This window comes from Poecilia latipinna, unplaced genomic scaffold (assembly GCF_001443285.1).
Source record: "Poecilia latipinna isolate Pla-1442-1.1 unplaced genomic scaffold, P_latipinna-1.0 Scaffold1250, whole genome shotgun sequence".
NCBI lineage: Eukaryota > Metazoa > Chordata > Actinopteri > Cyprinodontiformes > Poeciliidae > Poecilia > Poecilia latipinna.
In genome coordinates this window covers 680-16912 of record NW_015113866.1, presented here as the reverse complement: position 1 = coordinate 16912, position 16233 = coordinate 680, and the positions used below count along the sequence as shown (strand labels likewise).

At 37.8% G+C, this 16233-nt stretch overlaps 1 protein-coding gene across 1 annotated transcript in view; it reads right to left on the bottom strand.

Moving 5' to 3' along the window:
• LOC106960978 (SWI/SNF complex subunit SMARCC1) overlaps positions 1–15895 on the bottom strand; it is a gene marked incomplete at its 5' end in the record, with an annotated part of 21463 nt that extends 5568 nt beyond the window's left edge. The window contains 25 exons of the mRNA XM_015054400.1: positions 37–421; positions 2724–2858; positions 2962–3140; positions 3350–3503; positions 5213–5268; positions 6485–6646; positions 7566–7824; positions 8004–8066; positions 8167–8274; positions 8364–8517; positions 9254–9367; positions 9484–9555; positions 9893–10011; positions 10923–10960; positions 11089–11148; positions 12637–12764; positions 12846–12964; positions 13495–13620; positions 14095–14170; positions 14344–14413; positions 14887–14956; positions 15054–15146; positions 15267–15348; positions 15608–15693; positions 15776–15895. Coding sequence (XP_014909886.1) covers positions 37–421; positions 2724–2858; positions 2962–3140; positions 3350–3503; positions 5213–5268; positions 6485–6646; positions 7566–7824; positions 8004–8066; positions 8167–8274; positions 8364–8517; positions 9254–9367; positions 9484–9555; positions 9893–10011; positions 10923–10960; positions 11089–11148; positions 12637–12764; positions 12846–12964; positions 13495–13620; positions 14095–14170; positions 14344–14413; positions 14887–14956; positions 15054–15146; positions 15267–15348; positions 15608–15693; positions 15776–15895 — 3028 coding nt within the window. The remainder of the gene's footprint in view (positions 1–36; positions 422–2723; positions 2859–2961; positions 3141–3349; positions 3504–5212; positions 5269–6484; positions 6647–7565; positions 7825–8003; positions 8067–8166; positions 8275–8363; positions 8518–9253; positions 9368–9483; positions 9556–9892; positions 10012–10922; positions 10961–11088; positions 11149–12636; positions 12765–12845; positions 12965–13494; positions 13621–14094; positions 14171–14343; positions 14414–14886; positions 14957–15053; positions 15147–15266; positions 15349–15607; positions 15694–15775) is intronic.
• Between the last annotated feature and the right edge of the window lie 338 nt (positions 15896–16233).

The following is a 16233-nucleotide window of genomic DNA, read 5'->3' as shown; positions in this document are numbered from 1 at the left end:
CACACACACACAAAGTCTCTTAAAGTGACCTCTGACCTGTCTGTCCTGGATGGTGGGGGGCCATGGGATGGTGGCCCATTGGAGGGAACCCAGGATGCATTGCAGCACCTGGTGGCGGTCCTCCATGGTGGGGGGGAGGCCCGGCGTGGTGGGGCGGTGGTCCTCCATGGTGAGCAGGAGGAGGGCCGCCGTGGTGGGGCGGGGGTCCGCCGTGATGCATACCATGTGGAGGGGGTCCGGGGTGGGGTCCGGGTCCAGAGCCCTGACCTTGAGCCTGGGCAGCGGCGGCCGCAGCAGCAGCAGCGGCGGCGGCAGCGGCTTGCTGCTCCATCTGTTGTCTGGCCTTCATCTCGGCGTATTTCAGCTGCTCCATGTGGAACGCCTGGCGCTCGGTGAGGAGCTGCTGCCGCTGAAGCTCCAGCTGCACAAAGAAACACAAACAATTAGAGGTGGAAAAATCCCTCCATTCTCAGATGCATCACGACGATTAGACTGAGGAAGTTATAGGAGCTTTCTGCCAGCAAAAGGTTAATAAAAGCATGTTAACTGGTGCTACAACCAACTACGATTAAAAAGCTAATGGTAAATAGCAGATCTGTAACGATTCATCAGAGGAGTCAAAGAACTTAATTTTTAAAAGTCCTTGAGCCATGTTACCCGCCTCAAGGCTTCGTCAAATAATGTTTAACTCTTTAGCGCACTGTGCTACAGCCAGACTCACTCCACCAATGAGCTGCTGATGAATGCTAAGAAGCTCCAGATTAATTCACTTATTGGCCATTTCTTACCACCTTTCCATATCTATTAACTAAAACCAATGATTTACCTTGGTACTCACTGATATACAATCATAAAAATATAAATTCTTACTTGTTAAACTTAGTTAAATAATATTTGGCATGAGACTGCAGGAATCTACATGCTTTCACTGAACGTTTTCTCCATTATCCAGACTGTTTCCATGTATTAGAGCTGGAACACGGTTTGCTGTGTTTCTGCTGTTCTGTGTAGATCTTTACAACTACAATGTTTTATAGCAGCAGCCCAGGTTTGGGTTCTCTCCAGTTCCACAAAAACTTCTTTAAACAGTTCTTTTCATGAAGTGTTTGCATCTGTGAAACTGGGCTTGAATCCCACCGCTATGAAAACACAGTTTTCCACTCCCACCAGTGTCTCCAGGACACACACTTTGAAACTCATAAGCTAAATCACTCATGTGTCCCATGAAGACCACTGTCGGTTCAAACTGCATCACTAAACAACTGCTTTGCTCTTGAAAACTTTCTCCTAGCAGCTCAATTTCTAAAGCTGCCAACATTTTAAGTTTTGTTTCTGCTTCAGTATCTTTGAAAGACCCAAGACTAAGTCAGGTTTAACTCACCCGGTGAGAACATGTGCGGATGGACTATATGTTTCTTGGCTACATCAAAGTAACCACAGAACTGAGTTGTATGGTACAGGAAATGCAAAACAGACAAGTACTCTCACAAAAACAAGGGTTCCCAGTCTGTCTTATAATAGCCACCTTATTTGGAGTAACAAAAAAAAAAATAAAAAATTCAAAAATTAACAGAAGAAAATGAGGACGAACCATAAAAAATAAATGACCCAGCAGCTTTATGATTTCAGACAAGAGTGATTTGTCTTTGGGAGGCTAAGAAATCGGTTTATCGTGTGAACAGCAGATAATCTAGCACTTTGTAGTGTTTTCTTAACATCAAGCTCAGACATTGTACAAGTATTTATTTCAAAATGGGACTGTGTGTTAAGTGAAGTGGAGGAGGTGCAAAACGTGGCCCGATAAATCCAATTCAGAGCATTTTCTCATTCAGTGAGTGACGCTAATAACCTTCATCTAAAATAAAGAAACTCCTGTTTCACACCAACATGGTGTTTAAAAGCAAAATATCCACCATGATCTAGTCAATTTTATTTAAAACAGTTATCATTACTGCAATAAAAATAACATACCACATTTTGTATCACGGTTATAGTGCTGCCATTTATACCAGATTTATTATTTTCATACTTTCAGAACTTTAAAACACCCTCTCATTTTAATAATAATAGATCATTTTTTATAATGCCCTTTATAGCCTTAGATATCAAAGAGCAGGAAACAGGAACAAAACAAGAAGTTGTAATGGATAAAGATAATTAAATGAATAGATACATGAATAAAAGAGATTAAAACCAATACGTAAGAAAATGAACCAAAAAGAAATCTCTTAAGGTATTTTTAAAAACAGTTAGTAATAAACTGACCTTTTTAAAACCTCTGTTTATCACAATAACTAATTATAGTATTAGATTTCAACTAAACATGTTGATTCTGCAGAACAGTTTAGCTTTTTTGGACATAAAAAATGTGTCATGTAAACACCCCAATCGGGATGTTTTACAGATTCAACTTGATCAAAATTAATTTATAATCTGAATAAGAGGGGTGATTTATGCCGACTGATAATCCGAATGGCGTGAATGTAAACACAGTTAATGTTAATAAATTTGCTGTGCTGCAAACATCTTTGAGATCTCATTATAAGGGCTTTAAACCATAGGAATGGTGAGACCAAAGACTTTCTAAAACCTCTGTTTATCACAATAGTAGTAACAAGAACTATGCTTACTTATAAAAGACTGGGGCGGATCAAAGGGAGCCTTGCCTTTGCATTAATTAACACATTTTTCTCCCAATTCCTAACATTTAAACTCTGACTTACAGCTTCCTTTTCGCGGTCCATGATGGTCTCCAGCTCTTCGAAGTGCCTCAGCTTGATTTCCAACTTCTTCATCTGGGTTTCCACCAGCAGCGCAACCAGGGACTTAATTTTCCTTTCTTCAACCGCCGCCAAGTGCTGAGAAGATGGATAAAGTACGATGATAAATATCCAAGAAAACGTAAATCTGTTGCAGGCCAGCATAATGGAAACATGTGATCTGTTGAGCGGCCGGCCTCACCTTGGCTTTGGTGGCTGCAGAAGCGAGAGCAGCAGCGGCCGCTGTGGCGATGTTTCCCTCTCCGATGTCATGCTCCAACTTCTTCTGCTTTTCCTCTCCCTCCTCAGTAGCCGTCTTGTCCTCTTTCTCCTTCTCTTGATCTGAAGATGAGGTGTCCATAGTTTCATCCTTATCTTTATCTGGAAGAAACAGTTTAAGAGATACATTCCTACTTCATTCCAACAGAACAATGTCATTTCTGCAAAAGAAAATGTTCTGAAGGACTAAGAACTGATGTTGATGGATGAGTTTTCTTTAGATTTCTACTTTGTCTCCAAAAAAGTCAAGTAAACTAAAACACGTTTTAGTGGTTCGTTGAAGAGATGTGATGACCTGTATCATGTTTTACCTGCTGAAGCCGTTTTGGTCTCTCCTTCTTCCTCCTTCTCCTGTTCATGCTCTGATCCCTCTGCTCCCTCCTTCTTCACCTTTTCTGTGCTCTCCGTCTTGTCGCTTTTCTCTGCCGACTCACTGGGCTTTTCCGCCTCATCCTTCATCTCAGCCTGAAAACAGAACATCACACACATGAGCTTAATGTATGAGAAAAGACATTATTCAGGAAGGATGCTTTGGGACTTAATGGGACGATTTAACTGTATTAAGTTTGTCTTGTGAAATTAGGAGTGCATGATATTAGAATATCTGCCAATGGTGTATATTATTTGTAAATATTGATGTATTTATGGCATCAGGTTCAATATTTCTTTATTTTCTTTTGTCCTTTGTTTCTCATTTGTGCTTCCATAACTCCAGGACAAAATGCAAACTCTTTCACTTTGAATATATTAGCCAGCAGTTATTGAACTCCAAACAGTCTTTTGCGATACGAGTATGAGCAACAATTTACATCACTGTGAATTTGTTCTACATTAAATAAACTGCTTTTAAATGCAGCCATGTTCATCGTTTGTGGATTATTAGTTCAAATTTCCCCTGTAGTGATCCAATCCAAGCGCCTGACGCTTGTTAACGAAGGATAATGATTCAGCCGCAGACACCGCATGCACTTTGGAGAAGACATTTACTTTCACCTGCAGCTCCTTCTACAAGCAGAAACTAAACACAGATGACTGGAAGGATAAACTTTACCCGCCCCTTGGGGGGGAGGGAGAGAAAGAGCACTTATAAAACGAAAACTGATGGTTGCCAAGAACTATTTAACACCTTAACAGATTTAAACTGTGTATTGATTTTTCTGTTTAAACATAATGAATGTTCCTGACTGCAGATGTAACGACATGATTTCAAACACTCACACCACACCAACGGCTCGCTGTGTACAGAAATGGTCAGACATGAGTCCACAGTCAGTGTTGATCATTTGAAATGACAAATATAGAAAACCAATGACCATATGTAGGGCGATAAGTAGAACTGATCAACTAATCAATTTATCTATTTAGACTCGGGTAAACTCTATGACAGCGTATTAGGCCAGGCTATGATTTATTTTTTATTCTTTTTTTAAATTACAAGAATAAAGTCATAATATTAGGAGAATGAAGTCGTAATTTTATGAGAATTCAAACACAAAAAGAAACAAAAAAATAGGGGAATGTTAGTATTTTATGACATTATCCTTTGGTGTCTGTATTATAAATAAGGAAATGAACATCAGCATCATTCATTTTTATCTGTACAAACAACCGAGTCTATTTGGAAGGAAGAATCACATGGACTGAGCTGATCATGTCAGATATTGATAACTAGAAGATTTTTTAAAATAAAAAGACTTTCTTGTAATTTTATGATGTTCTGGTAAAATTATGTCTTTATTCTGCTAAAAATATGAACATATTGTCTTAATTAAACAAAGATTCTTGAGCCTGGCCCTTATTTTTCCATCATACAACTCAAAATATTTTCTGCCGTTTGTAATCCATTTTATTTTTTAGGAAAGAATGCAAGAAAAAAAAAGATTTAAAATTGAATCTTGCATGAAAACCACTGGTGAATGTAACATTGTTTTTATTTCATTTTTTCATTTATTTTTATTCTGAACTATCAATATCTTAAACCTAAATTTATTGCATCTTTTTCAAACAACTGTCGGAAGAGGTAAGATGGCGGTGTGAACTAGTGACTCCGTAGGTTTGTAGCGTTTCCTCCAGGATTTATCCTCACCAGTTTGAGGAAATACACTTTTTTGTTCTAAAGATGGCTTATCAATATTTTTCCAAAATATTTTTTATAAGTTGCCTTTTTATCTCACCTTATCAGCCTGTTGGGAGTCTGAATCTGTTTCCATCTTTTCTGGCTCTGCGGTTTCTGCGAATCAAGAGGTGAAACAAAATATACATCAGGAAAATAATTTGTCAAAACAAACTCATGTTTTTTTTCTTCTTTTTTTTACAAAAACATTTATTCCTTCAGATAAAACCCCTTAAGAGGAGTGAGATTAGCAGGCTATTCTTAGTAAACAGATCAGTGGGGAAAAGTGTGAAAGCATCTGCACACAGGAGAGCAGCTGAATGAATGTTTACAGCTGAGAGTTAAACCATGTCACGGGTGCACTTAGGCCAACGTTGAGTCTGAAAATTGATTGTGGGTTGGGTGAAGTGCTTCAGGCCGAGTGAGAACTGGAACACATTTAGAGTTATTGATCACCACTGTAGTTGAAGAGGACAGTAATTCAGGCAGCAGAGGCATTTCATCAGGGATCATAAGTGCTGTGATGACAGTAAAAAGACACATTTTTAAGATGCTGCTAAGCAAAAATCAAGAGAGGCAGAACGATGACCCAGTTTTTCTGTTTTCCCTCCACCCAACCACTCTGCCCCATCTGCCACTGTTCTTTTAATCCACTGGTTACCACGGCAGTATAAACACACACCAATATCTGCAATGCTCGGCGCGTGCCGATAAAAACAGATGCAGATCAGATCCTTCAATGATCATAGAGAGTCATCATCTCCTGCTGGGGTTTGTGTGGATTCTTCCTAAAACATTAACATATTCTCAGAGCACTAATCTGCATCAAAACGCCCAGCTGCGTTTGATACTGTGAGTGCGTGCTGCCCTCTAGTGGCTGCACACTTTTTTTATCTGAAATATCTTACATGCAGGATTCGTACACTTATTCAACAGTAAAATTCAAGCATTTTTAAATAGGCAAGTATTAAAGTTTTTTAGTAAATAGAAATAATTTTGCCAACTCTAACTAACCAAAACCACGAAAAACTAAGTGTGACCAAACTTCAAAGAGTGAGAAAAAAAATGTTATTAGCTCTGAAATTTAATGTAAATCATGTTTTTCAAATTTAGGTTTTTAATCAAATGTTAGATTGCACTTTATTGCAACTGTGCACTCAATGAATTTATACATAATTCAAGCACTTTAAAAATCTTGAAAACACCAATTGAAACTCAAGCATTTACAAGGATTTCAGGCGCCATTACAAACACTTTATGTGTTGTAAACTTGCCCAAAAATATTTTTTGTAATGGTTCAAAAGAATAAAAAAAGTCTCCTCTACATTTGCACCTGTTTTTTCGGGCTCCTCCGGTGCGGTTCCTGCGATGCCGCTGCTCTCCAGGCCAAAGGTGGGATCCACCTTGCCGGTGCTCCTTGCTGCCTCCTGGACCTTCTTGACGTGAGCTTCTACCAACTCGGCAGGAACTTCCTCACGCACGCGAGAAAACTCCTCTGAAAAAGGAGAAAGGCTATTTTTACCTTGATGTCCTCTAAATGCTACCAGCACTAAAACAATACACGAAGAGATAAAGTCTTGATTCATTGATTTAGGTAAAAGAAATCAGCTTTTTCCAACACTCCTTGTCGTTTTGTGTGTTTTTGTAAATGTTTTAGGGCTGCAACTGACAATTACTTTAGTTATCCATTATGACAATTAAATGGATAAAAAAAACTGTCACATTTTGAAAAAAAAATGATTTAACCATTTAAGTCTATTTTTTAAATATTAAAAATACATAAAAATGCAAACAAAACACAAATACTTTTTAAATAGGATAATACGTATTTCAGTGAACATTTGATTATCTGTAGAAAATGATGCAAATCTGTAGCTATAAATAAAATATTTTTAACATTCCTTTCTATTTTTAATAGTCCTTTCTGCCTGACTTAACATGAATGCAGTGTGGAGCTGATTTGTTGATTGTTTTTTTATTAACAGATTAATAATTGGATAGCAAAAGCTCCCAACTAGGAGAAATATTTTAAAGAATTTGAACTAGGTGAAGCCAAAACTACACCGTAAAACTAGAACGTATTTATAGACAAAGGCTTTACTTTTATCTTAAATGTGAAATATATATATTTTTGGACAGTTTTAGCTTTGTTGCTACCCTGAGAGTGGTGTTCTTTCAACAGATGGCCTTTCTGTGTGTGTATACTGCAGTTAACGAATAACTGACAAATTCGTTGAGGATTATTTCAATAATCGATTCATCACGATTGATCAAATTAATCGTTTCAGCCCTAAAATAGTTGAGTAAGGTCATTGCAAATTCACAAATCTGATTCCAATGCATCAGCAGCAACAAATTATAGTAAAAGTATGACACAACACCTGATCTATTTCAGCTCTTCCTCCTGTTCTCACCTAAAGCTGCCTTGGCTGCAGCAGACGCTACTCTGGGATCCACCACAGAGGCCAGGAAGGCGACTGTGCTCATTACTGGGTTTCCGGACTGGCTGAAGGGAATGGGCTGGTAGGCCAGAGGGCCCAGAGACGTTTCTGTGCTCTCCAGGTACGGATCCTCAATGGGCAGCCGCAGGAAGTGCAGGATACATTCATCTTGGGTGCGAGAACCAACATGCTCCGACACTTTGTTCCAGTCGTCTTTGAACATTTCCAGGGCCTGTAAGCGGTACAAAGAGAGACATCTTTACCAGAACAGAGTATTTGGTTCTAATAGAAAATAAATACAAGTAATGAGAACATATTTAAAAATGTAACATTTACTGATTTATTGTGCAAGAAAGTTAGATAAGGAAGAGCAAAGTTGGAGAAAAGTGTTCTTTGCATAAAAAGGCTCACCTCAAGCAGCAGCAGAGTCTCTTGCTCGGTCCATTCTCTGGTGGTACCGGCTCCTTTTCCCTGCTGTGATTCAAAGCAAATACACATATAAAGTTAGACCATTTACAAGTCATTTTAAACATAATTTAGAATTTTACAGGCAAAATCTACTTTGATTTCTCACTTTGGCGTTTTTCTTGTAGAGGTCAGGGCGGAGACCAAAGTTCTGCAAGTCAATTGGTTTGTCTTTGGACTTATCTGCAAAGTTGGGCATTGGCTGAGGAGGAGGAATCTGGAGAACACATTATAAACGCCATAATGTTAACCTTTTAGCTTTTAAAGGTGTAATTCTTTACAGATGGTAGAAAATGTTGTCCTTACAGGTGGAGGCCGGTGGTTGAGGGGCATGAGGCCAGAGGGAGTGTCAGCCAGCACAGTGAAGTGGGGCGTGGGAGGGGGGCCCATGGGTAACGGCCGACTCTCAGCATCCACCTGGTAATTTACCAAACCCCACTGCTCCAGGAATGCATGAACCCTGAAGATGAGCAAAACACAAAGTTTAAATTCTACCATTATCAGTGTTTTCAAAGCATTTATACTAGGCCTGAAACAATTAATCATGATTAATCGATTATTTAAATAATCAACTAATGTAGTAACCGATTAATTGTTAGCTATTCTATAAAGACTCAAAAAATGGCCAATCACTGAAAGAACACTCAGAACAGTAATTAACACAAAACTGTGCAAAAATATTTACAATTAAATTTAAAATAATAAAAAAAAATTATCTGTAAATATATTTTACCCAGAAATCCTTGAATGATATATTTTTAGCTTTACCTGGTTCAAATTCTGTAAAAAAAAAAAATCTGTTATGAAGCACCTTTAGCTTAATTAATAGTCTAGTCCAGAAGATAATCAGCAGATTTGCCCTACATTGTATTAGATCGAACAGAAAGGTCTGAGCTTTTCACTTATTAATGTTAGAAGTATATTCTGGGCTGCAGTTCCTTTGCTACAAATGATGAAGCGTAAACTAAAAGGAATGCTATGTTATTGCATTTTAGGCAATAAAATGTTTTTTACTTAAAAAACAAATTGAAGTATTTGCATTTTAAATATATTTCTAATATTGTACAAAATATTCAATAACAAACATCCAGAATGTGCCAAATTTGATACAAACGCCTAATTGACTTTTTTTTTTTTTTTGCAGAGAACAAAAACTGGGTAAAAATGAAAAGCTAAGAGCCACATATTTAGCAAACCTCATGATGGCACAGACGTCCCCAGTCAGGTTTCTGCGACAGGAAGTGGAGGTCAGGTACTCCTGAGGGTTCAGCCGGTACGTGTCGATCATGAAGTTACGATAGGCCAGGTATCTGTGCAGGAAAACATGAGCATGACAGGAAATGTTTACAGTAATACCAGAAATAGTTCTCATAAAATAACATTTCCAACTCTATGTGGCTGGTGCAGGACTGAATGTCAAACTCACATTTCTGGAGTCTTGGATTTGTTCTTCCCATTAAAGAACTCTGGAAGAGCTCTCCTCTCAATCTCATGGATGCTAAAAGGAGTTAAAACAACAATAAAAAATTATGTTAAACTTGAACTGGGTATATTTTAATTACTGTAAAAATTGTGATTGAACCTGATATAAAATTTAAAAGAAAAACTATAAAGCTGGGTTAACTTAAAAACTCCATCACACTAACTTTCCAAATAAAACTTTATCTTTTGTTGACTCCTCAGAAGGTCCAGCGTTTTTGACCTTATATGGTCAATGCAATAGATTAAAGCATTTATAAACCTTCGTACAAAGCATGTAATCACTAAAAGCGCTAAATGTAGCAACAAAAAAGGAGACAAAATAACAGAGATGTTTCCACTCTGTCTGAGCTGACCTGTTGTAGTCGAACCAGGCAGCATAACTGGGAATGATGATGTGATGCGTCTGCTCAGTTACATTGTCCTCTCCAGCATCCATCCGATTGACTTCTCCTTTGCCCTGTTCATCATCATCCTGCAGATACAGACAGTTCTCTAAATAATGACACTAAAAATAATGTTTTGAATTTTTCAAAACTGTCAAACCTTTGTTTCTTAGTATACATTTAATGTGCCATCTAATCCACAAAAACAAAACTATCCTGACCAAATATATTCCTTTTAAAGACAAAATTCAAAACAGCCTCAGCCACAAAATGGACCACTGAAAAAATTACCTCTACAAATGTAGCTCAGAACACTCAATGCTAAACTACTGGAACCACATTTAAATATGCTTCCAGCAGTCTGATAAAAACATAGCAGGGTGTGAAAATTGTAGGTATGTCAGCTTAAATAGATCACATTTTTAGTGATGTGTTGCTTTCTGACCCAGTTTCACTCTGTGGTGGAGTAGAGCATCGGAGGAGACTAGTTGGGACAAAATATCTTCCCAATTTTGAGAGAGAGAGAGAGAGTAGCATGTTTTGTGGTTTAGTAGAGCTAAATTCCACTTATTTTACGCATCTTAAGACACGTTTTCAACTGACAAATGGGATGGCAATATTTTTACCCAATGAGAGTTAATCTGACAAACTGACATAATTCTGCACAGAACCAATAGAATACAATATGGATTTCACTGGAGTTTGAAGTTCATCTACAGTAACTGAAAACAAATTTTTAAATTTTTAAAATACTTTGCATTCCTCATGGAAATACCAAAGTCTATGTAATGTACAAATGAAATAGCTCATTATAGCGTCACTGCTCCAATCACTGAAGGCCTTTTTACGGCGCTTGCAGCTTTTTAATGTTTTTTGTTTATTTATTGGAAAATAATTCTCTATAATTTAAAAATTTCTATATTTGAAAATTCTTGATTCATCAGTTTACCAATACATTTCAGTACACTATGATAAAAATAAAAAAGAAGTTTTTTCGGACCTTGCCACCGGACAGCACCGAATCATCCTCCATGTCATCTGGGAAAAATGCAAATAAACTTTGTTAGACACATAGCAGCGCTAAAGTTCAAGGGTTTTAAGATGATTAAACACAATTATGTTACCAAACACACAACCAAGCATGCAAATCCAGTTAGGATACAAACCCAAATCTGCCATATTCCCTCCCTTGACTGGAGTATTTTCACTGTCTTTTTTTGAATTAGCTGTGCATGGAACAGAAGTGAGAAAAATGAACCAAGTGAAACACTGGAGGGGAGATAAAAGATTAAAATAAAAAACCTTCAAGACAGCACAATTCAGGGGCATGGAGGTAATAACCAACATGAAGCAAAACTGGGGGGAAAACATGAGAGGACCCTAAAATAGACTGAATTACTTTGGGTGCTTTGAGAGAAGATGATTTCTTTGGGGGGACAAAAAGTGGGACATTAATGGGACTAGGTAAAAAAAATAAAATAAAAAAAGAAAGCGTTCTCAGTTTTATGTGATTGGCATTAAAGTATATCCTAAAAGAAAATAATTTGAGTTTTAAGACCAAGTCTTAAAAGTTGGAGAACGGCATTTTGTTACAAGATACGAGTACAAAGTGAAGGACAAAGAGTTAAAAACAAAACTACTGATAAGTAGGACTGGGAACCTAGAGAAAGAACCTGGCTTTGTTGTAAGTGTATATGCTGCATATGCTGCTGCTGCATTTCCACTCTGTTGAGTTCATTCCACTGACATGCAAAGCAGGTGAGGACAGAGGAGCTCAATCCCAGAGGCATCAACATGACATGCAGGATGTTGAAACAAGCACAATGCTTCTGTGCTAAGAATTACTCAAACAAAGACGTCTTGTGCAGGATACCTTTAATTAATCTAAAGTTTTGGACATTCTCTAACATTTTGAAACATAAAAGCGCAGAGTATCCAGTGTCAATTAACTGGTTATTTTTTTGTTATTTTACACCCAGATAATAAGTTCTGCCAGTGCTTCCCAGAGCGGAATGCTGTAGGATGGAGAACACACCATGCTGTCTTTACTTGAATCATAACAGAAGTAGTCTGTTCTCTCTTGCTTATTGTTTCATCATCTTTTAGCCATGTGATACTTTTAACAATGTTATATTATATGATTACAGACAGTATTATCCTGAAAATTGCTGATTTTAAGGTCAGGACATAATTTTATTTTACAGTGTTTTCCTTCTGGAAATGAACTTCCAAATACATCTTTTTAAACTGAGTAAATATGAATTCTACTAGAATTCTAGTAGAACTAGAATTTTAATCACAATGAAGGTGAATAAAAATTGGTCTTAAAGAGAAGTCTAAACATTTCCAAATTGATATTCAATGATAAGTGCGATTTTACTCACTTTTGTCTAGTACAGATAACTTTTATTCGTTCCTTCAGCTACACTTGCCCAACTTAAATAATGTATTTTAGTTGTTTCATTTAACAGGATTTTAAAAAATTGTCAAGGTGACTTAAATTAATCAAACTGTCAAGATGCTCAGGGCTAGAAGTAGTGAGAGCAATGTGATGAAAGAAAAAAAAGGTCAGAAAAACAAAGGTTAACAGTAATCAATATTCCAAAATGCAGAAATAGCTGCTTGTGCAGTTTTCTGAAGCTTTGTCCATGAAAAACATAAAAACAAATCTAATTTGCTGTGAGCTTTGTCCTTTGCTTAAACAGCCCACATACCATTCTTGGACACACCATCCTCCATGCTGGCGCCGGCAGAGGAGTCATCCATGTCCTTCGTCATGTCCTCCTCAGTGTCCTCTTCCTCTCCTCTGTGTCCCCGTCGCTTCCAGTGAGGCCCTGGGTTCCTGCGAAAGGGCAAATTGGAAGCTTTTCAGCACCGACTACTTTTTCTGTGTTGTTCATCTAAACTAAATTGTCTTTCTTACCCCTTCTTTCCTCCTTTTTTTCGGGACTCGGCTGGAGTGCTGGGCGGCGAGGGCGAGCGCCTCCTCTTCTTGCTCGCAGAGTTTGCCTTGCGCTCCTTGCGATCGGGTGTACGGGAAGACTGATCAGACAAACCCCGTGCAGCGCAGGGAGCGAGGGATGGAGGATGAGAGAAAGAGCGGCAGAATGAGAAGAATGGAACGGTTGCACACACAAGGAGGGGAAGCAGAGGGAGAACAACAACAGGGTTGGGGAGGATGCTTTGGTGGGTGGTGGAGGAGACAAACCGGGTTCCTGTACACCGTCCAGTCAAAAATAGTCACATCTGGTTAATAAAGTTCCATGTTTGCTCTACAAATGTTGTCATTTTCCAACTTATAGTGGTCAAATCCTAAAGAAAGTAAAAACATTGACTGCCTCCGTATTAACGCTGACAGGAACCCTGAACTTAATCAGAAAGTAGACGAAGTGCAACAAAAGGTTTGAAAAAGGTGAGCAGTAGACAGAAGCCAGATGTGGAAAAGGACGACGAAGAACAGGGCAAAGCTACAGGCAAAAAAAGGCTAACTTGCAACAAAAAAATACTCTCATACAAAACATCCACACATGCCGTCAAACTGAATGTTTCAAACACAAGACACACAAACCTACCTCCTCCTCTTTGGGGAAGATTCTCTGTCGGAAGCTGACAGGCTTTTTGTTCTCGTCCAGCTCATAGTCTTCCTCATTCATCCACTCATTGAAGGCATCTGTGTCTAAAACCCACTTGGCATGAACCTAAGGAAGCAGAGAGAAGTCTTACCTCTGTAATATTTACAAATGATCAAAAGAGCATTGTTAATAAGCAGTGATTGTGAAAGCGAATAATCCCTTCAACATTAATATATTAATGAAATTATTAGATTTTATTTTAATTCAACTGGATTTAATTAGCAGTATCAATATAATTCTGCAATTATTCCAAATAAACTGCATTTCATGACATTGGTAGATTTGTTTTTGTAAATATATTTTTACCAGAAGCCCAGTTCTAGTCTTTTTCTTCAGCTTTAGTTATAACAAAACTTGTAAAGTGATGTAAGGAAACATCATTTTTTGAAACTTCAAGGCATTCAAAACGGATCTATTCCAGGAGCCAACTTAAAAACTCAAATAATTTTGAAAAGTATCAATTATTTTAAACAGATACGATAAGGAGCTTATTTTTCTTTTTACACAAAAAAACCCATCTTCATAGACCGTGATATTTACCTTCCAGGGTTTCTCAGAGCTGGGAGGATCTTCCACATCACCATCCACCTCACCGCCTGACACCCAGGTGTCATAGCTGACAAAACATGAACCATCAGTGATCAGTCATGCAGCGTAAAGACATGGGGAACTGAATCAATTTCTTAAAAAAATACTTAAAATAAACATGCAAAACGTTATCCAGAAAATATGAGAAAAAAGCCATTTGAGAAAGAAAATCTGAGCTTTTCAGCAACAGATTCTGTTCACCTGTCTGGGTAGAAGCCCCAGTGAACGAGGACCTGCTTGTCCTTCCTCATGACCGGACGCAGCCACTCCTCTGAAAAACACAAATCAGTGTTTAAATTCTAAATGTTCAGGAGAAAAACAATCAATTTACATTTCCACCCACTTATTGCACAATTGTCCATGTTGGTGAAAATGGAAAACTCTATCTAAACCACTGTTCGCTACATTTTTATACAACTAAAGACACATTATATGGCATCTGAAAACAGTTGGATCATACTGGGAACAAAATAAATCTTCTCCTGAACATTTTATATAATTAACAAGTGAATCTGTGAGTCAGAAAAATCTCAATCAAGTTTATTTATATAGCATATTTCAGCAGCAAGGTGGTTCAAGATGCTTTACATAATAAAAACACAACATTACAAAGCTATAAAGAAAACACCATACAGTCAACAACTGCACAAACTACATTTTGATAAGTGCCATCACCAAAATCATACACATCAAATATGACGGTCAATGTTTTATTTATTATGGTTCAAAAGATTTGAAACCAACCGTCTTCCTGCTGCGTCAAAGATGGGTGAATGTGATGAGTTGCCTTTGACTTGTCCTCAGTGACCGAACCCTGGAGAGGAGATGAGAAAAAAAACAAATACATCAGCATCTATTATAAAATCTACTTCCCAAATAATTAGGATTGTCTCGGTTTGACCCAAGTTCACCTGGTGCCTCTTGATGATGTCTTTGAGCTTGCTGACTTGCTTCTGCTCAATTTCTGGCGACAGGTAGACGAGGGGCCGTGTCAGGCAGTTATTCTAAAAGCACACAAACACTTTCAGGAAACCGGTAAAGAGCTAAATGAAGACATATTTAGTCTAAATAACACAAACTGAACATGTACAGTCAGCAGCCTTTGTCTACACTCTTGCTCTCACCTGGACCAGGTGTTTTTCAACATTTAGGAACATTTCCACATTCCGGTCCATCCGAGACGGATTCTGCAGGTCAAATCTCCTCCTGATAGTGAATGTCAGATAATATATAATAAAATCCCTGATAAATATCTTCAATTGGTACTCATGGACATACATATTAAATCAATCAAGTTTATTTTAATATCACATTTCAGCAACAAGGCAGTTCAAAGTGCTTTACATCATAAAAACACAAAGTCATAGAAAACACAGTTGAAACATTTTGCCAAGTGCCATCATTACACATCAAAATGTTGGGTAGTATTTCAATTATTATGGTTCAAAAGAAACAGTTAACTTACCAGCCCTGCTCACTTTTATACTTGTATACTGATCCCAAGATGTGACAGAGAGTTCCTCCTGCCTTGAGATCAAGGAAACATTTGGCCTAGACGAGGGGAAGGAACAAGAACTGTGTTTTAGTGCCTAGGGTGTGTGGTTAATGTCACGAGTAATGAGTGTGTGCTTACAGGTAGCTTGGTAAGAGGAGGATTGTTGACCCTGCGTCCAAACGCATCCTCTTGAAACTGAAGCAGCTGGACCACCAGGCCAGCCAGGGACTTACTGGATGGAGAGTCATTCTGGACATACTGGGGGGACACAAAGACAAACACGTTAACTTATCTCATATTTTTTAACTCATGTTTAATGAAACAGAAATGCTCCAAGACCTCCAGTCAAAGTAGGCGGTGATAGCATCACTAAAATTAATAGTAAAATTCAAAGGAAGAACTCAATCAGTGTTTACTACTGCCTCTCAGTCCATACATTCATCAGCTTTTTCTTTAAGTTTAAAGAGCAAACGAATAAATCAGAAATTAAGTATCTAAATATATGTATATTTTTAACAAAAGCTCTGCTTACAAACAAAATGGAGACAGAAATGCATCAGAAAGTAGCAGCGCTAGGCTCTAAAATACAAATTATG